General features: G+C 43.0%; 1 protein-coding gene across 6 annotated transcripts in view; it reads left to right on the top strand.

Annotated features, from left to right (window-relative positions):
* The window catches only part of LOC106586049 (dachshund homolog 1), a 290,058-nt gene that overhangs the window by 229,595 nt on the left and 34,187 nt on the right, over positions 1-26,276 (top strand). For all 6 annotated transcript variants that reach the window (XM_045707806.2, XM_014172867.3, XM_014172869.3 and 3 more), the window contains one exon: positions 14,230-14,375. In XM_045707806.2, the coding sequence (XP_045563762.1) occupies positions 14,230-14,375 (146 nt within the window). The remainder of the gene's footprint in view (positions 1-14,229; positions 14,376-26,276) is intronic.

Here is a 26,276-nt window from a genome sequence, read left to right as displayed (position 1 = left end):
CTGTTTGCTTTTTCCTTGCTGTGTGACAGGTTGTTTCCTCTGCAACAAAGCGATAAAATATTCTCTGTGATCTGCCGTCGTATTGCAGGAGGGGAGGCCTGCTGAGTGCAAAGCCGGAGTTTGTTAAAGCAATGATTTATGATGAATGCCAACACTAAATAAGGGACAAAGTGCCCACAGTACAAATCAATTACAAAGCTACAACAACAGGCCTTCTCTCCCTGAGGTCTACTAGCTTCGGCAGCAGTTATGCTGATTTTATTGGACGGGATATTTGCAGCGGTTGGCAGAGAGGGAGGCTATGTAAAGTGTAATGTAATAAATGCAAATGGTAGATGTTGTACATGTATATGAACAACATCACAGGTCATTGGAGTTCGGTGGTTATGTTATTGTTGGTGCTTATCAGCCGCTTTAAGGCATTGGTTGCCATTCCAATGATGTGCTATGCCAAGTATTTGAAATGATATTGTAGTTTTTTGTAACATTTCAGTGTAACGGTTCAGTAAAGAAGAAGTAAAAAGAAGAAAAAAAACATTTAATGTAGCTCTTGTTATATAGGACATCATTTTTCATATGCTCACTTATTGCACAATAAAGCAGTAAAAACACAAACAACAAATTACCACAGAAGTGACTTCTTAAAAGTAGGCAATTCATAATTGTTTTATGAAGTTAATTTATAAAACAAATTTAAATTCATCCATCCATAATTTTTTTTAAACAATATTTTATTGATGAAATATATACAACACTTTCAGAACATTCCCTATTGATCCCCCAAACCTCCCTGCCCCCCCTTCCCAATGCCTCCAACTCACCCTCACCCTTAAAATGACAAAGTAACAGATAATATAAATCAAAATAGTAAAATAAAATATTTATAATAACAATAAAATAACAATATAAATAGTAATAAAATATTCCTAAATTGTGTATGACTTTTAGAAACACCTTATTACAAATATTTTACAGTTTGCAGACAACATATTATAAGTACTTAGCAATTGAAATACAATACCAGTAGGATAATAACACATGTGTATATGTAGAATAAAAATAAAAAGGATTCCATAATAGGTAGAGGAAGGAGAACAGAAGATCAATGATATCCCGGTTGCCAATGTGTAAAAACATTCTCTACAGACACCCCTAATAGTAAATTGTATTTTTTTCTAAGCATAACATCCCGTATCCAAGACATGGCTGATGGGAGTGATTGGGCTTTCCAAAGCAGGAGTATTTTACGGCGAGCAATCAAGGAGGAAAAGGAGATGACTCCAGTCTGTTTATTTGTGAGATTCACAACTTCCTCAGCAATCCCAAGTATAGCGATCTGAGGAGATGGAACTATAGTCATCTCCAATACCTCAGAGATTGTAACAAAGAACAATTTCCAGAATTCCGCCAACATGGGGCATGACCATAACATATGGGTCAAGTTAGCTGATGATTGAGAGCATCTATCGCAAGAGTCTACCACTTCTGGGATAATCTTGGCTAGTTTGGTCTTGGTAAAATGTATCCTATGGTGGACATTACATTAAATCAGGCTGAGCCTTGTACAGGAGGAGGAAGAATTGACTTTCTCCAGTGCTTTTGTCCACCACTGATCAGAAAATGAAACCCCTAGTTCTGCTTCCCAAACCGTCTTAATTTTGCGCAAAACTGGACTATTTCCTGGCAATAAGAAATCATAAAGAAATTATACGTGACCCTTTGGCCACATCAGGCAAAACAGTCAATACCATAAGCCGGCAGAAGTCTTGGGAATGTAGAAGAGTGGGATTGAACAAAGTGACAGACTTTAAAATATCTAAATAAATAAGATTGCTGCAGATTGAAAGTGGTATACAGCTCGTTAAAACTGGCAAAGTTACCATTAACGTTCAAATCTTTCAAAAATGTCAGACCTTTCCTATTCCAAGATATTAACCCTGAGTCAAGTTTGGCAGGTGCGGGCATCCCATGTGGTGCAACGGTCTAAGGCACTGATCAGTGCTAGAGGCGGCACTACAGATCCGGGTTCGATCCCGGGCTGTGTTGCAGCCGGCCGTGACCGGGATCCCCATGAGGTGGTGCACAATTGACCCAGCGTTGTCTGAGTTAGGGGAGGGTTTGGCCGGCTAGGATGTCCTTGTCCCAATGCACTCTCTAGTGACTCCTTGTGGCTGCCGGTGCATGCACACTGGCTTTGGTCATCAGCTGTACGGTGTTTCAACACATTGATGAGGATGGCTTCCGGGTTAAGCGAGCAGTCTGTCAAGAAGGAGTGCGGCTTGGCTGGGTTGTGATTTGGAGGACACATGGCTCTCGACCTTTGCCTTTCCAGAGTCCGCATGGGAGTGGCATCGATGTGACAAGACCTGTAACTACCAATTGGGGAGGAAAAGGGGTAAAAAGTACACAAAAAACTAAAACAAAATGTATAAATAAATTGGCAGGTGCAAATAAATGGTTATTACAAGTGGGTGCTGATAGGGAGAGTAGGGTCCATTTCAAGTGATGTTTTGTAGCCAGATTTCAATAGTGGGCCAACAGCATATCACCCTTTATCCTGCTTGCTTGCTTCTGAAGCTAAGCAGGGTTGGTCCTGGTTGGTCCCTGGATGGGAGACCCAAATGCTGCTGGAAGTGGTGTTGGAGGGCCAGTAGGAGGCTCCCTTTCCTCTGGTCTAAAAACAATATCCCAATACCCCAGGGCAGTGATTGCCCTGTGTAGGGTGCTGTCATTCGGATGGGACATTAAACGGGTGTCCTGACTCTCTGTGGTCACTAAAGATCCCATTGCACTTATTGTAAGAGTAAGGGTGTTAACCCTGGTGACCTGGCTAAATACCCAATCTGGCCCTCATACCATCACAGTCACCTAATCATCCCCAGCTTACAATTGGCTCATTCATCTCCTCTCCCCTGTAACTATTCCCCATGTTCCCCATGTCATTGCTGTAAATGAGAATGTGTTCTCAGTCAACTTACCTGGTAAAATATGGGTTAACCTCTTGGGGCTAGCGTGCCACCCGTGGTGCACTCCATCAACAGCAGGTGCATTTCAAGAGCGGCAAATTTGAATCCAAATAAATGTCAAAATTCAAATTTTTCAAAAATACAACTATTTTACACCATTTGAAAGATAAACATCTCCTTAATCTAACCCCGTTTTACGATTTCAAAAAGGTTTTACGGCGAAAGCATAAATTTAGAGTATGTTAGGACAGTACATTTACAAGAGTTGTGTGTAATGTTTTGTCAAGTCAAAGACAGGGTCACCAAAACCATAAAACCAGCTAAAATGATGCACTAACCTTTTACAATCTCCATCAGATGACACTCCTAGGACATTATGTTAGACAATGCATGCATTTTTAGTTCTATCAAGTTCATATTTATATCCAAAAACAGCGTTTTACTATGGCATTGATGTTGAGGAAATCGTTTCCCTCCAATAACCGGCAGTCAAGTCAGCGTAGCAAATTAAATAATTAAAATGAGAAAACATTGGTAAAATATTATATTGTCATTTAAAGAATTATAGATTTACATCTCTTGAACGCAATCAACTTGCCAGATTTAAAAATAACCTTACTGGGAAATCACACTTTGCAATAATCTGAGCACTGCGCCCAGAAAAATACGCGTTGCGATACAGACTAGACGTCATGTTGGGGAGATCTAAAATCGAAAATACTATGTAAATAATCCATTACCTTTGATTCTCTTCATCAGATGTCACTTCCAGGTATCACAGGTCCATAACGAATGTAGTTTTGTTCAAAAAAGCTCATCATTTATGTCCAAAAATCTCCGTCTCGTTAGCACATGATGTAAGCCAGCCGGACTTCTCGTCATGAACGAGGGGAAAAAATATATTTCCGTTCGTTCAAACATGTCAAACGTTGTATAGCATAAATCATTAGGGCCTTTTTTAACCAGAACATGAATAATATTCAAGGTGGACGAATGCATACTCTTTTATAACGTATTGGAACGAGGGTACCCAACATGAACTCGCGCGCCAGGTGTCTAATGGGACATCATCGTTCCATGGCTCTTGTTCGGTCAGATCTCCCTCCAGAAGACTCAAAACACTTTGTAAAGGCTGGTGACATCTAGTGGAAGCAATAGGAAGTGCCAAAATATTCCTAAACCCCTGTGTTTTTCAATGGGATAGGTTTAAAGTCAATACAACACATCAGGTATCCACTTCCTGTCAGAAAATGTCTCAGGGTTTTGCCTGCCAAATGAGTTCTGTTATACTCACAGACACCATTCAAACAGTTTTGGAAACTTTAGAGAGTTTTCTATCCATATATAATAAGTATATGCATATTCTAGTTACTGGGTAGGATTAGTAACCAGATTAAATCGGGTAATTTTTTTTTATCCAGACGTGCAAATGCTGCCCCCTAGACCCAACAGGTTAAATAAAAATAAAATAAAAAATCTGATTGGAAGAGTGCAGAGAGGGTAAAAGTGGAAGATTGCCAGGATGAGGATCCTGAGGATGAGCAACAGATCCTGAGGATGAGCAACAGGATTAAGCCTCCAGTTGGCACCAACTACTCCCTGAACTGCAGAACCACAGAGACATTTTGTGTAAATGGACTGCCCAGTAATAGTATAAAAAAATTGGTAGGACCAGTCTACTGTGTGATCTCCATCTTTTCAATAGGGTTGTATTAATTATTGGTGGTTTGCCCCAAATGAATGAGGATATCATAGTATCTATCTTACTGAAAAATTATTTGGGTAGACACTGGAATAAGTATAGATATCTGGTTAATATCATTTTCAGTGACTGCACCCTACCAGCTACAGAGAGGGATAAGCCACTCCCTCTCCGTAGGGTCATTTTTCAGCTTTGCTGTAAGAGTAGAGAAGTCCTGCTCCAACAGTGAGTGAAGGGATCAGGTGATATTAATTCCCAGGCACGTAAACCCTGCTTTTGATAAGTCGAAGGGCAGCAGAGATTGTGTTATACCCATAGCCAATTGATTAATAGTTAAGCATGAACTTTTCCCTAAATTCAGTTTGTACCCTGAAAAAGTTCCAAAATCTTTTAAAATAGATAAGATACAAAGTATAGGGCCCCGAAACAAAGAAGAGCAAATCATCGGCATAAAGTGACACTCTGTGGTCCTAATCCCCTCTCCTAATACCTGAAAATAGCGGACTGTTCTTTAATGCAATTGACAAAGGTTCAATAGCAAGAGCAAAGAGGAAGGGTGAAATTAAGCATCCCTGGTGTGTGCCTTGGGTTAAGGGGGAAAATTTGGAGCGAAAAGAGTTAGTGTATACACGTGCCTGGGGTGAGGTGTAGAGTATCTATATCCAGGATGTAAATGTATCCCCAAAGCCATTTTAATTGTAAAAAAACAGAAATGACCATTCTACTCTATCAAAGGCATTCTCGCATCAAGAGACTCTACCACTCCAGAAGCTGGAGAGTGAATGATAGTAAGAAGTCTTTGAATATTTCAGAAGGAATAACGGTCCTTATAAACCCTGTTTGGTCCTCTGATATCACAGTGGGTAGGACAGTCTCTAATCTACAAGCAAGCACCTTTGCCAGAATTTTTACATCCATGTTAAGGAGTGAGATCGGTTGAAATGAAGAGCAGTTGGTTGGATCTTTGTTTTTCTTCAATGTTAACCTCCCTGGGCTAGGTGGGACGTTTGCGTCCCACCCTAGTCAACAGCCAGTGGAATCGCGTGGCGCGAAATACAAAAACCTCAAAAATGCTATAACTTCAATTTCTCAAACATATGACTATTTTACACCATTTTAAAGACAAGACTCTCGTTAATCTAACCACATTGTCCGATTTCAAAAAGGCTTTACAGCGAAAGCAAAACATTAGATTATGTCAGGAGAGTACCCTGCCAAAAATAATCACACAGCCATTTTCAAAGCAAGCATATATGTCACAAAAACCAAAACCACAGCTAAATGCAGCACTAACCTTTGATGATCTTCATCAGATGACACTCCTAGGACATTATGTTATCCTCTCTGGGCTAGGCGGGACGAATTCGTCCCACCTACGTAACAGCCACTTGCAGCCTGTGGCGCGATTTTCAAAACCTTAAAAATCCTATTACTTCAATTTCTCAAACATATGACTATTTTACAGCTATTTAAAGACAAGACTCTCGTTAATCTAACCACACTGTCCGATTTCAAAAAGGCTTTACAACGAAAGCAAAACATTAGATTATGTCAGCAGAGTACCAAGCCAGAAATAATCAGACACCCATTTTTCAAGCCAGCATATAATGTCACCAAAACCCAGAAGACAGCTAAATGCAGCACTCACCTTTGATGATCTTCATCAGATGACAACCCTAGGACATTATGTTATACAATACATGCATGTTTTGTTCAATCAAGTTCATATTTATATCAAAAACCAGCTTTTTACATTAGCATGTGACGTTCAGAACTAGCATACCCCCCGCAAACTTCCGGGGAATTCGCTAACATTTTACTAAATTACTCACGATAAACGTTCACAAAAAGCATAACAATTATTTTAAGAATTATAGATACAGACCTCCTCTATGCATTCGATATGTCCGATTTTAAAATAGCTTTTTGGTGAAAGCACATTTTGCAATATTCTAAGTACATAGCCCAGGCATCACGGGCTCGCTATTTAGACACCCGGCTAGTTTAGCACTCACCATAATCATATTTACTATTATAAAAGTTTGATTACCTTTTGTTGTCTTCGTCAGAATGCACACCCAGGACTGCTACTTCAATAACAAATGTTGGTTTGGTCCAAAATAATCCATCGTTATATCCGAATAGCGGCGTTTTGTTCGTGCGTTCCAGACACTATCCGAAATAGTAAAGAAGTGTCGCGCGCATGGCGCAATTCGTGACAATAAAATTCTAAATATTCCATTACCGTACTTCGAAGCATGTCAACTGCTGTTTAAAATCAATTTTTACGCCATTTTTCTCGTAGAAAAGCGATAATATTCCGACAGGGAATCTCCTTTTCGGCAAACAGGAAAAAATCACAAAGGCGGGGGCGGTCGGGTCATGCGCATAAGCCCAGAGTCCCTTGATCGGCCACTTGAGAAAGGCGATAATGTGTTTCAGCCTGGGGCTGGAATGACGACATTCTGTTTTTTCCCGGGCTCTGAGTGCCTATGGACGACGTGGGAAGTGTCACGTTAGAGCAGAGATCCTTAGTAAATGATAGAGATGGAAAAGAAGTTCAAGAAATGGTCAGACAGGCCACTTCCTGTAAAGGAATCTCTCAGGTTTTGACCTGCCATTTGAGTTCTGTTATACTCACAGACACCATTCAAACAGTTTTAGAAACTTTAGGGTGTTTTCTATCCATATGTAATAAGTATATGCATATTCTAGTTACTGGGTAGGAGTGGTAACCAGATTAAATCGGGTATGTTTTTTATCCAGCCGTGTCAATACTGCCCCCTAGCCCTAACAGGTTAAACAATACATGCATGTTTTGTTCAATCAAGTTCATATTTATATCAAAAACCAGCTTTTTACATTAGCATGTGATGTTCTGAACTAGCATACCCACCGAAAACTTCCGGTGAATTTACTAAATTACTCATGATAAACGTTCACAAAATACATAACAATTATTTTAAGAATTATAGATACAGAACTCCTTTATGCAATCGCGGTGTCAGATTTTAAAATAGCTTTTCGGCGAAAGCACATTTTGCAATATTCTGAGTACATAGCTCGGCCATCACAGCTAGCTATTTTGACACCCACCAAGTTTGGGGCTCACTAAACTCAGAATTACTATTAGAAAAATTGGATTACCTTTGCTGTTCTTCATCAGAATGCACTCCCAGAATGCTTCGTCAGAATGCACTCCTACTTCAACAACAAAATGTTGTTTTGGTTCCAAATAATCCATAGTTATATTCAAATGGTGCAAACACCATGCTCTACCAACTGAGCTACAGGGAAGGCGCATCTCAGTCTCACTGTCCCCAGGCTGACCACTTACAAATTCTGCTGCTGTTCTTTGCCCAGAGACTGCAGACACCCCATTCCACTTTCTGGCGGCTTTAGAGAGCCAATGGAAGCCTTAGAAAATGTCACGTTACAGCACAGATGCTGTTTTTTTTCGATAGAGATGCAACAGAAGGACAACAAATTGTCAGACAGGGCACTTCCTGTATGGAATCTTCTCAGGTTTTGGCCTGCCATATGAGTTCTGTTATACTCACAGACACCATTCAAACAGTTTTAGAAACTTCAGAGTGTTTTCTATCCAAATCTACTAATTATATGCATATTCCCATTTCTGGGCAAGAGTAGTCACCAGTTTAATTTGGGTACGTTTTTTATTCGGCCGTGCAAATACTGCCCCCTAGCCCAGACAGGTTAAAGAGATGGAAGCCTGAGTAAGAGTATGAGGTAGTGTACCTTGCTGGAGTGAGTCCTCAAAAATGTCTAATAGCAGAGGGGTTGGTTGTTCAGAAAAATTCTTAAAACATTTTTTTGGGTAGCCATCTGACCCAGGGGACACAGTTTATGTCACCCCCAAATATAAAATACTGTGTGTTTAGATTGGAGAGTGAGGAGAAGAGTTTCCTCATGACGTTGATTTAATCCCATTTTGGGGAGTACACACTTACAAGAACAACTGGGGTTCGCCAAACTGTGCCAGTTATTATTATGTAGCGGCCATTGGTATAATAGAGGACCCATGTTGAAGTGAACTGTACCTTTTTCCTTATGAGTATCGCTGCACCTCTCATTCTAATGTTACATTTAGATTTAAAAAATGTGCACAAGCCATGGCCTAGAAAGTCTATGCTGGTAAGTATTATGTCTCTTGAAAAAAATATTATATCTGCTTTCAGACTCTTCAACGAGTAAACGTGAAGAGAGTTTAAAAGATTTATCATAGATACAACCCTCATACTGTAGTTTGTAGGAGAATTGCAAAAAACAGCGTGCGCACACACCCACATACAGAGCCTATAGAAGTTAGAAGAGGCGGGGATAGGTTCCTGGGCATTGGCCCGCCAGTGGCTGTGAATGAAAATCAAATCAGAACACGATGCGGGAAAGCAACCTGCTTATGTTTGTGTTGGGCCATACTATTTAGCTCACGTGTCAGTGCAGAGAATACAGTCACAGGTTACTTACACTTCCCCCAAAAGAAACAAAACTGAAGACACAGTAGAACTCAAAGGTTAATGGTTAAACGGGTAGGATAGTTACATACATTAGCCAACCAAGCGGCACCAAAACAGGTAAAGGAAAATGTTCCCATAGTATAAGTAAACATATTAATGGATGTAGCATAAATGTTGGCTACACTTTACATTAGCTGTGAATTCACGCAAGCGATCCTTTCTTGAGTGAGTGGAATGATCAGACAGAAATGAAGAGAAAAGAGATTACATCTTTTCTCAGTCCTTGGCAATCCATCTAGTTGGTGCCAAATGAAACAGGAATGAAAAGTTATATACACTGTCAAGATGGTCTTTAATGTAGTCGATATGATCCCACTGTAAGGCTCACGTGACGTTAAAATTCCAACTCCATATGCGTGGGGAACACAGTTATCTACGGTAGAAAATAAGTAAATAAGTGTCACCTGTTTAACCACAACAAAACCAGAGTTTCATGTGTCCAGCCAGTTGGCTATTTAAAAAGTCAGTAGGAGGGCATCACGAGTGGCACAGCAGGCTAAGGCACTGCATCGGAGTGCTTGAGACGTCATTACAGACCTGGGTTCGATCCGGCCATGACCAGGGGTCCCATAGGGCGGTGCACAATTGGACCAGCGTCATCCGGGTTAGGGGAGGGTTTGGCCAGTGGGGCTTTATTTGTCTCAACGCGCTCTAGCGACTCCTTGTGGTGGGCTGGGCGCCTGCAGACTTACTCTGGTCGTCAGTTGAACAGTGTTTTCTCCAACACGTTGGTATGGCTGGCTTCCGGGTTAAGTGGGTGGGTATTAAGAAGCGAGGTTTGTCCTCCCGAGTGGCGCAGCTGTCTAAGGCACTGCATTGCAGTGCTAGAGGCATTACTACAGAACCGGGTTCATTCCTGGGCTGTGCTACAACTAGCCATGGTCGGGAGTCCCATCAGACCCTGCACAATTGGCCCAGCATTGTGAGGGTTTAGCCGGGGGGGCTCATCGTGACCTTAGCAACTTCTTGAGGCGGGCCGGGTGCCTGCAAGCTAACCCCGGTCGCCAGTTGAACGGTGTTTCCTCCGACAAATTGGTGCAGCTTCCGGGTTAAGCTGGCGGGTGTTAAGGAGCGTGGTTAGGCGGGTCATGTTTCGGAAGACGCATGACTCTACCTTCTCCTCTCCCGAGCCCGTTGTGGAGTTGCAGCGATGAGACAAGATCGCAATTGGATATCATGAAATTGGTGAGAAAAAAGGGGGTAAAAAAAGTAAATAGGGTGTGTACATAATAATCCAGTGTACTGCACATATTGTCTGATATATTCCACTTCGGGGTGCGCATGGTGGGATAGTTCACATATCACTCAGCTGGAACGATGCTGGTTGTAAAAGGACTCAGCCTCTGCTACTGTGTTGAACTTGCGCTCCATGTCCTGGTAGTAAAAACGCAGCTCTGCCAGATGGCGCAGTGTAGAAAGGCAGAGTGTAAACTTGATGCCCCCCGTTACAACTTTCATTTCATTGACTTGAAAGTTGCACGTTTCTTGGTGAGTTGAGTGCTCAGGTCCAGGAATAGGAACATTTTATTTCCCTGATAGAAAGGTTCCTTGCTAACGCCAGCACCCATTCCTTCTCCTGGTAGTGGAGAAATATCATTAGCATTGGACGTGGCACTCACCCTTCACCAGCCTATCTCTCAGTGTGTGGTGCACTCTGCCCAGCTCTGGCGGAGTTGCAAACGTATCATCGCCCAATATTTCCAAAATGAACTTTGACATGAAATCTCTTGCAAAGCATTTCCTCACAGCCCTCAGGGAGTCCAACCACTCACAAGTTATTGAGAGCGATTTTCGAGGTCATCCATTTAGTCTTTTATGATGGAGCACAACCACCGTGGCTTCGAGGGTGGTCAGCCTGTCACTATGGTCAGAAAGAGACGTCTTTATGTCAGACGAAGGCCATATGATTCCACTGTCAGACGAATCACGTCCAGCGATGATTGTATGGGCGAGAGGGACACAGTTAGCGAGTTTGTCATCTCAGCTAAGAGGGCAGCACGGTTCTTCTCCAATTCGGCCACCAGGGAGTAGATAGTCAAGTTGTCTTCGCTGGTGGTAGTCGTTGCCGCCATCATTGGCTGATTTTGCAGGGAGTTGTTTGCTAAAGTTCCTGGTTTCCCCTTCACTTTATTTTGCCAGACATCATTTAGAATCTACCATTTTAACTTAGTAAATCTGCAATATGCAGTAAAATGGTTATTTAATGGCGTATTTAAATCACACAAAAATAATCAATGGAAATCCAATTTATCAACCCATGGAGGTCTGGATTTGGAGTCACACTCAAAATTAAAGTGGAAAACCACACTACAGGCTGATCCAACTTTGATGTAAATGTCCTTAAAACAAGTCAAAATGAGGCTCAGTAGTGTGTGTGGCTTCCACGTGCCTGTATGACCTCCCTACAACACCTGGGCATGCTCCTGATGAGGTGGCGGATGGTCTCCTGAGGGATCTCCTCCCAGACCTGGACTAAAGCATCAGCCAACTCCTGGACAGTCTGTGGTGCAACGTGGCATTGGTGGATGGAGCGAGACATGATGTCCCAGATGTGCTCAATTGGATTCAGGTCTGGGGAACGGGCGGGCCAGTCCATAGCATCAATGCCTTCCTCTTGTAGGAACTGCTGACTCACTCCAGCCACATGAGGTCCAATATTGTCTTGCATTAGGAGGAACCCAGGGCCAACCGCACCAGCATATGGTCTCACAAGGGGTCTGAGGATCTCATCTCGGTACCTAATGGCAATCAGGCTACCTCTGGCGAGCACATGGGGGGCTGTGCGGCCCCCCAAAGAAATGCCACCCCACACCATGACTGACCCACCGCCAAACCGGTCATGCTGGAGGATGTTGCAGGCAGCAGAACGTTCTCCACGGCGTCTCCAGACTCTGTCACGTCTGTCACATGTGCTCAGTGTGAACCTGCTTTCATCTGTGAAGAGCACAGGGCGCCAGTGGCGAATTTGCCAATCTTGGTGTTCTCTGGCAAATGCCAAACGTCCTGCACGGTGTTGGGCTGTAAGCACAACCCCCACCTGTGGACGTCGGGCCCTCATACCACCCTCATGGAGTCTGTTTCTGACCGTTTGAGCAGACACATGCACATTTGTGGCCTGCTGGAGGTCATTTTGCCGGGCTCTGGCAGTGCTCCTCCTGCTCCTCCTTGCACAAAGGCAGAGGTAGCGGTCCTGCTGCTGGGTTGTTGCCCTCCTACGGCCTCCTCCACGTCTGGCCTGTCTCCTGGTAGCGCCTCCATGCTCTGGACACTACGCTGACAGACACAGCAAACCTTCTTGCCACAGCTCGCATTGATGTGCCATCCTGGATGAGCTGCACTACCTGAGCCACTTGTGTGGGTTGTAGACTCCGTCTCATGCTACCGCTAGAGTGAAAGCACCGCCAGCATTCAAAAGTGACCAAAACATCAGCCAGGAAGCATAGGAACTGAGAAGTGGTCTGTGGTCACCACCTGCAGAACCACTCCTTTATTGGGGGTGTCTTGCTAATTGCCTATAATTTCCACCTGTTGTCTATTCCATTTGCACAACAGCATGTGAAATTTATTGTCAATCAGTTTTGCTTCCTAAGTGGACAGTTTGATTTCACAGAAGTGTGATTGACTTGGAGTTACATTGTGTTGTTTAAGTGTTCCCTTTATTTTTTTGAGCAGTGTATATTCTTCCAAATTAAAAACTGTGGATCCTAGCACTCTAACAATCCACTGCCTGCCAGTGAGTCCATGTTTCCAGGGCATTTGCAGATGTTCAAAATAATCTCCAATGTTTTGGCTCTATCTGCTCTGAGGATGGGTGAAATAAATACTTTAAACTAATTAATGGCGGACCAGCTGTTCCTACCACTTGGCTGAATATTGATGGGAGGAGAGAGAGAAAGAGAAAGCGATAGATACTGTGAGGAGGGAGAGAGGAAGGAGGGAGAGAGAGAGAGACTGTGGAAGGAGAGGGAGAGAGGAGGGAAAAAGAGAGGAGGAGGAGAGAGAGAGAGCTTGCCTGTGTTTGTGAACGATCACTCTGACACATAAACATGTATGAATAGTGGATGAGAGGGAAGAGAGGGAACCTGCACAGAGCACAGCCAGAGTGCAGTGTTAAAAGAATCAAAGTGGATTTGATAAAAATTGAGTTAAGGAATTGATGGCACATAATATACAATTTTGAGGTGTGTGTGCGTGTGTGTGCATGTACGTTTGTGTGTTTTTTTGTGTGTTGTGTTTGTGTGTGTGTATTGTTACTGGTTGACTAAAGGCTTTTCAGACCTAAACATAAAGTGACACGTCTTCCTGACAGAGTATAGAGATAATGTCAGAAACATGGCTGGTTTCTCTTTCTCTGTCTCTCTCTCTCTGTCATGCATACCTGTATCTCTCTTTTGCATACATACACACACCTCGCTCTCTCTCTCTATGGTGTGTTATGGATAATGTGTACAAAAGATGGCCCTGCCCTCTGTTGGTGATGAATGGTGGATGATGCCATCCTATAGGTTTGACAGGCACCCGTGCGTGCGTACACAAAGGAAGCTGAACCATCCGAGGTAATGGAGCTCTGTAGCCCTGCTTCTTCTTATTTGGGAATGCACATGATTATATCCATTCACTGGGAAAATCTGAATTTATGTCCTGGTTGGATGTTGGCTTAGAGCCTGAGAGAGACAGTGTAGGGTAGTCAATGAGGACTGAAGTGAATTTCAATAGTCTTTCTGTGATCCCTTGTGACCTCTCTCCTTGCATCATTTTCAGAAAACATTGGAGAAGAAGGAACCTTGGATCTTCTCCTGCGATTTAAGAAGGAGGCGCAGATTTAAAGAAATACTTTTGAGATTCACCCCTGGACTGGATTGTCTATCAGAGTGGACCTGAGAGCTCTGATTGCCTGAATCGTAGAGTTCACTACCTATATAAACACTGTTGTGAACGAATAAGAGTCAATCTTCTGTTTGAATACACAGCAGGCTACTTGTCCTGACTTGTTCTGTAATTCTTGTTTTGGGTCTAATTCTAGACGACAATCCAATGTGCACCCCAACGGCGAGAGACAGCTACGAGAGGCTGTCATTGACTGGACAGGGTCTACCACCTGGCTTCCCTTCGCCATTCCTGTTCCCAGACGGCCTGTCATCTATTGAGACTCTTCTCACTAACATACAGGTACAGTGGGTCTGACCAATAGAGGTGCTCCTCACTAACATACACTTAGGTCTGACCATTAGAGACTCTCACTAACATACAGGTACAGTTGGTCTGACTAAGAGAGACTCTTCTCACTAACATACAGGTATGCTATAGGCCTTATTCATTGACAGGGTATATATAGTGCATGTAGGTCAGACCAATATAGACTGTTCTCACTAACAACACACAGGTACAGTGGCCTCACATTCACCTTAGTAATATACTCCTCACAATACATGTCTTACAAACACTCAATACTGGTAGACCTTAGCAATACTCTACAGGTAGACCTTAGCAATACTCTACAGGTACATTTACATTACATTTTGGTCATTTAGCAGACACTCTTATCCAGAGCGACTTACAGTAGCGAATGCATACATTTCATTTCATGCATTTTTTTTTTTTTGTACTGGCCCCCCGTGGGAATCGAACCCACAACCCTGGCATGGCACACACCATGCTGGCATTGCAAACACCATGCTCTACCAACTGAGCCACAGGTAGACCGTAGCAATACTCTATAGGTAGACCTTACCAATACTACGCAGGTAGACCTTACCAATACTATGCAGGTAGACCTTACCAATACTATGCAGGTAGACCTTACCAATACTATGCAGGTAGACCTTACCAATACTCTACAGCAGGCCTTAGCTATACTCTACAGGCAGGCCTTAGCTATACTATATACAGGTAGGCCTAACTAATACTCTATACAGGTAGACCTTAGCAATACTATACATGTAAACCTTAGCAATACTATACAGGTAGGCCTCAGCAATAGTCTACAGAGAATCAATAGAAAATATCCTAGCTAATACGCAATAGAGTAAAGAAAACATCAGTTAGTATAGCCGTTTGTCTGAGTGCCATTTAGCCTGCAACTGTAAAGACTAGGGCCAGAATTCACAAAGCATCTCAGGATGGAAGTTCTGATCTAGAATCCATTCCATAATAATCGTATTCAATGTTATCTGAATGGTAAAACTGATCATAGGCCAGAGCTCATGCTCTGAGACACTTTATGGATAGGGACCCTGTTCTGTTTCGGTTCAATTATTTAAAAAATAATCCAAGTTTTTCTATTTCGGTTTCCATTCTTCTTATTTGTTTTACATTAAATGCACTATGCATTATGTGGGTGGAATCCTGTAACAACACAGAATAAAACAATTTAATAAAAGTTCCATGACTGCCCATTACAGCAGTCCCATGACTGACCATTAACCATCATTTATTCACATTACTTTATTTTAATAAAATATTTCAGTTGTTTTATTTGATGACTTCCTTATTTAATTCCAAGTCATCATCTTATCTCTATAGAGCTGCTGCTGCTATCTGACAAAATCCCTATTTGAGTAGTTCAAAATAAGTAAGGCATATTTTTATGACTGCTGAATACAAACTACCAATCACTTAGATCATGTATTTTAAGGTAGAGCTACTTCGCGAAGCAACTGCTTTCTATCCCTCTCGATTGCGTGTTCTTTACTCTCCGTGTCCGTGGCTACTCCACACAGATCGGACAACTAGGCTGGTGTGTTATGGATTATGGTCATTGTAGTTAATTATCATGTTATCTGCGCTACAGTACCAGTCAAAAGGTTGGACAAAAATACTCATTCAAGGGTTTTTCTTTTTTTTTTTACTATTTTCTAAATTGTAGAAAAATAGTGAAGATATCAAAACTATGAAATAAAACATGGAGCTTCATAAGGTGGAATACATTTCAATTAGCAGGTGTGCCTTGTTAAAAGTTAATTTGTGGAATTTCTTTCCTTCTTAATGCGTTTGAGACAATCAGTTGTGTTGTGACAAGGTAGGGGTGGTATACAGAAGATAGCCCTATTTGGTAACAGACCAAGTCCATATTATGGCAAGAACAGCTCAAATAAGCAAAGAGAAACGAGTCCATAATTTCTTTAAGAAATGAAGGTCAGTCAATGCGGAACATTTCCAGAACTTTGAAAGTTTCTTCAAGTGCAGTCGCAAAAACCATCAAGCACTATGATGAAACTGGCTCTCATGAGGACTGCCACAGGAAAGTAAGACCCAGAGTTACCTCTGCTGCAGAGAATAAGTTCATTAGAGTTACCAGCCTCAGAAATTACAGCCAAATAAATGCTTCACAGAGTTGAAGTAACAGACACATCTCAACATCAACTGTTCAGAGGAGACTGTGTGAATAAGGCCTTCGTGGTCTAATTGCTGCTAAGAAACCACTACTAAAGGACACCAATAAGAAGAAGGGACTTGCTTGGGCCAAGAAACATGAGCAATGAACATTAGACCGGTGGATATCTGTCCTTTGGTCTGATGAGGTCAAATTTGAGATTTTTGGTTTGTGAGACTCAGAGTAGGTGAACGGATGATGTGTGGTTCCCACCGTGAAGCATGGAGGAGGAGGTGTGATGGTGTGGGGGTGCTTTGTTGGTGACACTGTCTGTGATTTATTCAAGGCACACTTAACCAGCATGCTACCACAGCATTCTGCAGCGAAACGCCATCATATTTGGTTTGCGCTTAGTGGGACTATAATTTGTTTTTCAACAGGACAATGACCCAACACACCTCCAGGCTGTGTAAGGGCTATTTGACCAAGAAGAAGAGTGATGGAGTGCTGCATAAGATGACCTGGCCTCCACAATCACCCGACCTCAACCCAATTGAGATGCTTTGGGATGAGTTGGACCACAGATTGAAGGAAAAGCAGCCAACAAGTGCTCAGCATATGTGGGAACTCCTTCAAGACTGTTTGAAAAGCATTCCAGGTAAAGCTGTTTGAGAGAATGCCACGAGTGTGCAAAGCTGTCAAGGCAAAGGGTGGCTACTTTAAAATATATTTTGATTTGTTTTGGTTACTACATGATTCCATATGTGTTTTTTCATAGTTTTGATGTCTTCACTATTATTCTACAATGTAGAAAATAGTAAAGATAAAGAAAAACCCTTGAATGAGTAGGTGTGTCCAAACTTTTGACTGGTACTTTATGTAGAATATTGGCCTTTTGGAAACTACAACTTTCTACTATGTCGCACAGATCTGATCTCTAGAGAAACTGTGCATCGAGCTCACGGAAGAAAAAAAAAATGAAATGGAATTCAAGTAATTGAACCGACGTCGGTCAATTAGTTGTTTAAAAACCGACATTTTGTTTAATCGCTCAGCACTAGCAGTCAGAGAGATAAATGTCTTGGCATTCTATATCAGAGTGTAATGATGTGGATACAGCACTGCCCTGCTCGCTGCTCCAATACTCCAATACGTGGACATCAGAGCAGTGTCCTCCAAGGTTATCCCTTTGATCTACGCGTTAATTAGAAAACCACACACAGTTCCGACACACACACACACACACACAGCTCCAATACTCGAGTAAGTCATCTCTGATAACGATCTTGGCGTTTAATAGTAATATACAAATCAACAAAATGAAACTGAGCCGAAAATTGAGATAAAGCAACTTAGTCTAAATTGGGGTCACAGGAACCAACAATTAGTAAGCTATAGCCCACTGCATTTGGAGTAATTGTTGTAAAAACAGACACTGCACAGAATGGAGACTATAATAATGAGTAGTCCTTGTACAGTAGGAGTAGCATGGCTGTAAAAGCATGAGAAAGATGTTTCTATATCATTGGTTATCATTCAGAGATAGTTAGTCTTGGAAATCCCAGACCTAGAGCAACAGTAATAGGTCTGAGAAAGATGTTTGTATATCAGTGGTTATCATTCAGAGATAGTTAGTCTTGGAAATCCCAGCCCTAGAGTTTTGCTCTTCGTCTCTCCCAACAAATCACAAGTTTGAGTAGGTGGGGCTTAAAATGTGGGCAGGAATAGTGCTCTTGAAAAATAATCACCTCAGAAACATGTCAGAGGCGGACCCAATGCAGACGCAGATAGCTAGACTTATAGCCACAGCCAGTCAGTGGTGGAATGCTAACGTTAGCAGCCATGGTGCATGCAAACTACTCACGTGCAAAATACACTCATTGAAAATATCCTCAGAGCTCTCTATCTAGCTAGCTACCAATTTTGTATCCGGTGGGAACGTTTACACCAGGGCACAAACGGATAAGGCTCTGAATGGATTTCCTGTGAGTCCATTTCCAACTACCAACTGAACATTAGACATGTATGCTGGAACATTGTTCATGTGTGAGGCAACCTGTCTGTCTTGGGAGACTAGCTGTATTGATATTTTACTGTGTATCTTTCCTATCATAATCTTCTTCAGTTTAGTGTCAGAGGTTGATAAATCCTTATAGAGGGCCAAAGAGGCAAAAAGGAGTATAGATTAAAAAATGATAGAAAAGGCCTCAACATGATCCTCCCCTAAATCTCAATCACTCCTTCAAATCAAATTGTCACATACACACATTTAGAAGATGTTATTGCAGGTGTAGTGAAATGCTTGTGTTCCTAGCTCCAACAGTGCAGTAGTATCTAACACACTAGACACCTTTAGAAGAATACTCTACACTGAGTGTAAAAAACATTAGGAATACATTCCTAATATTGAGTACATTCCTAATATACATTCCTAATATTGCCCCCTTTTGCCCTCAGAACAGCCTTAATTATTCGGGGCATGGACTACAAGGTGTCAAAAGCACAGGGATGCTGGCCCATGTTGACTTCAATGCTTCCCACAGTATTCCAATGCTTCTGAGTTGGATGAAAAAAATAATAATAATAATCCCAGTCACAGCTCCTTTTTTTCAGAGTTCGCAGTTGTCTTGAATACACTGAAGTCTGAGATTTCCGAGTTCCCAGTTCTGAGTTCCCAATTGTTTTGAACGCGGCATTTATTCTCAGAGGGAGATGGCAGTGTATACCCTTTGAGTCGGGAACCAAAACTCCTCCATAGTGACCAGTGAAGATATTGTCTGCATCATTCAGTCACGACAGCTCGATCAGCTGTTTGATTTCACTTACCGGCTTGTCAACTGAACCAAGATCACAGTCAAACGGATTGGGAAGTAGGTTCCAATGTGCTCTTCCAAGCGTTGGAGGTGAGCAATCGTCACTCGTGACACTTACTGATGCTGTTTTCTGTTAGAAACATGCACAGCCGAGGGAAGGGTGCATGGTTTGCTTTTGAAAGACTCTTTCCAATAAGAATTCTTTCCTCTGAATCCACTGCTTTGGTCACTCATCTGTAGTATGTTTTTGTATTTCCCCTGCATGCTTGCGTTCAGTTCATTCAGTTTCACAAATATGTCTGTTACAGAGGCAAGGAGACACATTTCCTTTTCATTACACAGAAAATAAACTAGGTCTGTTTTTTTTTACATCCATTGTGAATGAACTCTCTCAATGCGAAAAATCTTTCCAACACTCCCCCTAGATATCCACCAAGCCTCAGTGTGAAATAGAACATTGTCATCCTCTGATCCCATATCCCCACACATTTGCAAACAGGAGTGTGCGCAGTGGATGTGGTTTGATGTACTTTATAATCCAAGTTACCTGCTGCAGTATATCTCAGCTCTTTTGCCACCAGTTGCTCTCGGTGTACCATACAATGTGTCCATATGGCAGAGGGAAACACATTCATAATTAGAGTGCAGAAGCCTGCCCGCCATTCCGCCATAGATGGAGCAAAAGCCCACCATTCGATCTCATGGAATTTGTTTTTAGTCAATAAAGCCACGCAGCACACTGTGTAGTTTCATGCTCAGGATTGTGAGACAGAACAATATGTCTTTATGAATAGCATCCCCTGGCATGTATAGCGAACAAAAGTCAATGCATGGGTATCTCGGCCCTCACAGCTAACGTCCATTTGGAGAGCATAAGATGTTTTTTTTTTGAGTCGTTCAATCAGAGTTTAATCTTGATTACTAGCAATAGCATACATTCTTTGTTTATCTGACAAAGGTATTGATGTGAGTTTTTGTCCCTCTGCCTCCCCACACATTATTTTCATCATATCAATTGTGGCCGGTACTATCAAAGTCTCTGCAATAGTGTGTGGTTTCCTAGCATAGCAGGCCTAGCTATTCACCATGGGAATGATTTGAAATCTTATCAGAAACATGTTGGGTCCTTTTCAAAGCTTTCTATTTCCTTTCAACTGGTCAAGCTGATGTAATTTGGAAATTTTGCACAGAAAATATTTCCTGTTTTTTTAGAGTAATTGCATTTTCTCCCTGGTCCCTAAAAGCCTTTGCTCCACAAAAGTATTAGAGATGACAGAGAACTTTACCGATTTCAACTAAATTGAAGCATTCATTCTATCGATTTATTATATTATTCTGGTGAGCAAGGTTTTATTTAGTTTACTAAGGCAACATATAATGACAGAAGAGAAGCTGCATGTATCTAACTGTAGACAATTTCACCCCAAAAATTGCCTATCAAAATGTCGGAAATTATAAGCAGAAATAAATCAGGTAAAAAAAATCCTACATCCTCTGTCAAAAAATCGTTCCACTGTCTCAGACTGTAGCCTAAAGCGCATTTTCTATATTAGGGGGTTAGGGTCGGCTGTGTGCATCAGATTTTCACTTCATCATACATAGATGGTTGTGGATGGGTTATTAGCAATTATAGGTTCGGGTGAACAAACAGCTATCCTGTTAACTACATCGCCTTATGGTCCGGTCCAACCACACTTGCTGCACATCCTCAAATTGATGTCACGAATTCTTAGCTTGTTTTAGTCTGTTTTTAACCTAATCTATGGTACTTTTATTTCTTTGTATCGTTTGGGTTAACATTTGGATTGCCGTTTTATCCATGCCGTCTTACAAGCTCATGTCACGATTAGCCCCTGTGGCTGGGACCGCTCCAACCTGACCCGAGCATGGATCCTACTTGGCTACTAGCTAGCAGGCTATCAGTGCTAGCCTACTGGTGTTTTTACACATGGCTGGGCCAAAATGTGATAATTGCGAGATGATTTCCACTCAAGAGAAGAGAAAAAGGGTGAAACTGATGCGACGGGGGTTCATCTGCCCTAAATGCATCACCATCAAGCTACTTTGGGAAGAGGTTCTCCGGTTGTTAGCTCAGCTGCGGCAGAAGCGAGACTCACCAGCCTCCCCATGCGTAGGAGGGAGGGAGGCTGTCTGGCCGACCTTTATCTATCCTGGAAGATCCGATCCAGCTATCAGACAGTTTTGCCCTGATGGAGGCATACCCGGGAGTCAGCTCTGATCCAGGGAATTTACAGCCGGCAGCCGCTGTCCATACCACCGGCCTACAGTGCCTCCCAATGCCATCCACTGCTCCCACCATCCCTGCCCGAGGCAGTCCCATCCCCCCGCTTCCTTCTCCATTGGATTCCATCACAACCACCGTCATTGTAGGCAGCTCGATGGTGAGAGATTTTGGTTTGTCTACAGTCTGTGGACCGGCTAAGGGCCACTGTCACCCATGCACCGGTGTCCGAGACATCAACTCCCTCCTGCCCACAGTTTTGGTTAATTACTCTAATTTTCCACAAATATGGAGACACCGTCGGTTTTCAAATCACATAGAAGGCTTGGGCTGTTGCACGTAAACATGCAAAGTTTGATGTCAAAGTTGCACCTGCTTGATGTCTGGGTGCATTATACGAGCTCTGATATTCTGGTTCTCACGGAGACCTGTCTCAAGGTTTTGATTATGTATAAGGACATTGAAATTGCTGATTACAACATATACAGATGTGATAGACTGAAAAAGGGTTGATGGGTGACTATATACAGTGTGTGAAATCGACTCTTGTGGCATCATCGACTCTAAGTGTCACTATCGCCAAAACGTATGAGTGTTTGGTTATAGATGTGGCCTTAGGCCAAAACATGTACACTGAACAGTGCATTTGGAAAGTATTCAGAATAATTTTTACAGATTTTGTCACGTTACAGCATTATTCAAAAATATATTAAATATTTGTTCCCCTCTTCAATCTACACACCATACCACATAATGATAAAGCAAAAATATTTTTTGAATTTTTAGCAAATTAAAAAATTGAAATAGCACATTTATATCACATTTACAAATGTACCTTTACTCAGTACTTTGTTGAAGCACCTTTGGCATCGATTACAGCCTTGAGTCTTCTTGGGTATGACGCTACAAGCTTGGTACACCTGTATTTGGGGAGTTTCTTCCATTCTTCTCTGCAGATCCTCTCAAACTCTGTCAGTTTTCAGATCTCTCCAGAGATGTTCAATCAGGTTCAAGTCCAGGCTCTGGCTGGGCCTCTCAAGGACATTCAGAGACTTGTCCCAAAGCCACTTCTGTGTTGTCTTGGCTGTGTGTGCTTAGGGTCATTGTCCTTTTGGAAAGTGAACCATCGCCCCAGTCTGAGGTCCTGACCGCTCTGGAGCAAGTTTTCATCAAGAATCTCTGGATCTCTGTTAATCTTTCCCTCGATCCTAACTAGTCTCCTGCCTCTGAAAAATGTTCCCACAGCATGATGCTGCCACCACAATACTTCACCATAGGGATGGTGCCAGGTTTCCTCCAGGCGTGACAATTGGCATTCAGGCCAAAGAGTTCAATCTTGGTTTCATCAGAGCAGAGAACCTTGTTTCTCATGGTCTGAGAGTCCTTTAGGTGCCTTTAGGCAAACTCCAAGCGGGCTGTCATGTGCCTTTTACTGAGGAGTGGCTTCCGTCTGGCCACTCTACCATAAAGGTCTCATTGGTGGAGTTGGTTGAGATGGTTGTCCTTCTCGAAGGTTCTCCCATCTCCACAGAGGAACTCTGGAGCTCTGTCAGAGTGAACATCGGGTTCCTGGTCACCTCCCTGACCAAAGCCCTTCTTCCCCGATTGCTCAGTTTCGCCGGGTGGCCAGCTCTAGGAAGAGTCTTATGTTCTTAAGGACCTTCAATGCTGCAGAATTTTTTTGGTACCCTTCCCCAGATATGTGCTTCGCCACAATCCTGTCTCGGAGCTCTACGGACAATTCCTTTGACCTCAGGGTTTTTGCTCTGACATGCACTGTCAACTGTGGGACCTTATATAGACAGGTGCGTGCCTTTCCAAATCATGTCCAATCAATTGAATTTACCACAGGTGGACTCCAATCAATTTGTAGAAACCTCTCAGGGATGATCAATTTGCACCTGAGCTCAATTTCGATCTCAATTTAAATATATATATTTTTTTTAATGTATGATTAATGCATTTGCAAAAATGTGTAAAAATCAGTATTCACTTTGTTATTTTGGGGTATTGTGTGTAGATTGATGAGATAATAAAAAAAATCTATTTTAGAATAAGGCTGTAACGTAGTGTGGAAAATAGGAAGGGTCTGAATACTTTCCCAATTGCACTGTATGTGGACACCCTTTCAAATTAGTGGATTTGGCTATTTCAGCCACACCCGTTGCTGACAGGTGTATAAAATCGAGCGCAAAGCCACGCAATCTCCATAGACATACATTGGCAGTAGAATGGCCTCACTGAAGAACTCAGTGACTTTCAACGTGGCACGGTCATAGGATGCCACCTTTCCAACAAGCCAGTTCGTCAAATTTCTGCCGTGCTAGCATTTCCCTGGGCAACTGTAAGTGCTGTTATTATGAAGTGGAAACGTATAGGAGCAACAACGCTCAGCCGCGAAGTGGTAGACCACACAAGCTCACAGAACGGGACCAAGTGCTGAAGCACGTAGCGCATAAAAATCATCTGTCCTCGGTTGCAACACTCACTTCTGAGTTCCAAACTGCCTCTGGAAGCAACATCAGCACAATAACTGAAATGAGTTTCCATGGCCGAGCAGCCGCACACAAGCCTAAGATCACCATGCGCAATGCCAAGCGTTGGCTGGAGTGGTTTAAATCTCACCACCATTGGACTCGTTCTCTGGAGTGATTAATCACACTTCACCATCTGGCAGTCCAATAGACAAATCTGAGTTTGGCGTATGCCAGGAGCACGCTACCTGGCCCAATGCATAGTGCCAACTATTTGGTGGAGGAGGAATAATGGTCTGGTGCTGTTTTTCATGGTTCATGCTATGCCCCTTAGTTCCAGTGAAGGGAAATCTTAACGTTAGTGTCACGTCCTGACCAGTAAAAGGGGTTATTTGTTATAGTAGTTTGGTCAGGGTGTGGCAGGGGGTGTTTGTTTTGTGTGTTTTGGGGTTTTGATGTATGTTCTATATTTTATATTTCTATGTTCATTCTATGTTCCCTATCCTTGTTTTGTATTTCTGTGTTTTGGCCTGGTATGGCTCTCAATCAGGGACAGCTGTACTTCGTTGTCGCTGATTGGGAGCCATACTTAGGTAGCCCTTTTTCCACCTGTCTTTTGTGGGAAGTTGATTTTGCATAGTTGTGAGTAGCCTGCAATACTGTTCGTTCGTTGTGTTTTGTTTGTTTTTTTGCTGGTTCACGTTAATTAAAATATGATGAACCCAACCCACGCTGCGCCTTGGTCTACTCCTTCAGACCAAGGTGCAGCAACGTGGTGCCAGTCCTGCGCTCGAGACCGCCAGTGCCCCTTCACGGCCCAGTGTATCCGGTGCCTGCTCCCAGGTGCCTGCTCCCAGGCCTACTGCAAGTCTCCCCAGCCTGTTGAGTCCTGTGCCTGCTCACAGAGCCAGGCCTTCTGCATGTCTCTCCAGCCGGGTGAGTCCTATGCCTGCTCCTAGAGCCAGGTCTCCTGCAAGTCTCCCCAGCCTGGTGAGTCCTGTGCCTGCGCCCAGAGCCAGGCATACTGCAAGTCCCGCCAGTCCAGAGCCGCCAGAGCCGCCCGCCAGTCCGGCGCCACCAGAGCCGCCCGCCTGTACGGCGTCGGCGGCGAGGGACCCCGCTCTAGAGGCGCCACCAAAGTGGGGTGAGCCAGTGGTGGAGCGGGGTCTGCGTCCCGCTCCTGAGCCCCCTCCGTAGGGGGGAGGATTGGGAAGGGGGGGTGTAGCAGAAGAACCGTCGTTGACGGTGGCCACCCTCCCTTCCCTCCCTTTAGTTTGGGGTTATTATTTTCAGAGTTTTTGTTTCATGGTGCATTCGGGGTCTGCACCGTTGGGGGGGGGGGGGGGGGGGGTACTGTCACGTCCTGACCAGTAAAAGGGGTTATTTGTTATAGTAGTTTGGTCAGGGCGTGGCAGGGGGTGTTTGTTTTGTGGGTTTTTGTGGTTTTGATGTATGTTCTATATTTCTATGTTCATTCTATGTTCCCTATCCTTGTTTTGTATTTCTGTGTTTTGGCCTGGTATGGCTCTCAATCAGGGACAGCTGTACTTAGTTGTCGCTGATTGGGAGCCATACTTAGGTAGCCCTTTTCCCACCTGTCTTTTGTGGGTTCATTGTGTTTTGTTTGTTGTTTTGCTGGTTCACGTTAATTAAAATATGATGAACCCAAACCACGCTGTGCCTTGGTCTACTCCTTCAGACGGACGTTACAGTTAGAGCATTCAATGACATTCTAGACAATTCTGTGCTTCCAACTATGTGGCAACAACTTGGGGAAAGCCCTTTCCTGTTACAGCATGACAAATCCCCCGGGCACATAGTGAGGTCCATACAGAAATGGTTTGTCAGGATCGGTGTGGACAAACTTGACTGGCTTGCACAGAGCCCTGACCTCAACCCCATCCAACACCTTTGGAATGAATTGCAACGCCGACTGCGAGCCAGGCCTAATCGCCCAACATCAGTACCTGACCTCACTAATGCTCTTGTGGCTGAACGGAAGCAAGTCCCCGCAGCAATGTTCCAACATCTAGTTTAAAGCCTTCCTAGAAGAGTGGAGGCTGTTATAGCAGCAAAGGGGGGAACAACTCCATATTATTGCCCATGATTTTGGTATGAGATGTTTGACATTTGTTCATGTAGTGTATTTGTTTGTAGCAGGGATTTACCCTCCCCCCATCTGAATTAGTGATTTTAAGAGATTTTAACCTGCATTGGCTTACTCTGGCC

Source organism: Salmo salar, chromosome 25 (genome assembly GCF_965601325.2).
Source record: "Salmo salar chromosome 25, fSalSal1, whole genome shotgun sequence".
Classification (NCBI taxonomy): Eukaryota; Metazoa; Chordata; class Actinopteri; order Salmoniformes; family Salmonidae; genus Salmo; species Salmo salar.
The sequence above is the reverse complement of the archived record's forward strand: the minus strand, read 5'-3'. Positions and strand labels throughout refer to the sequence as shown.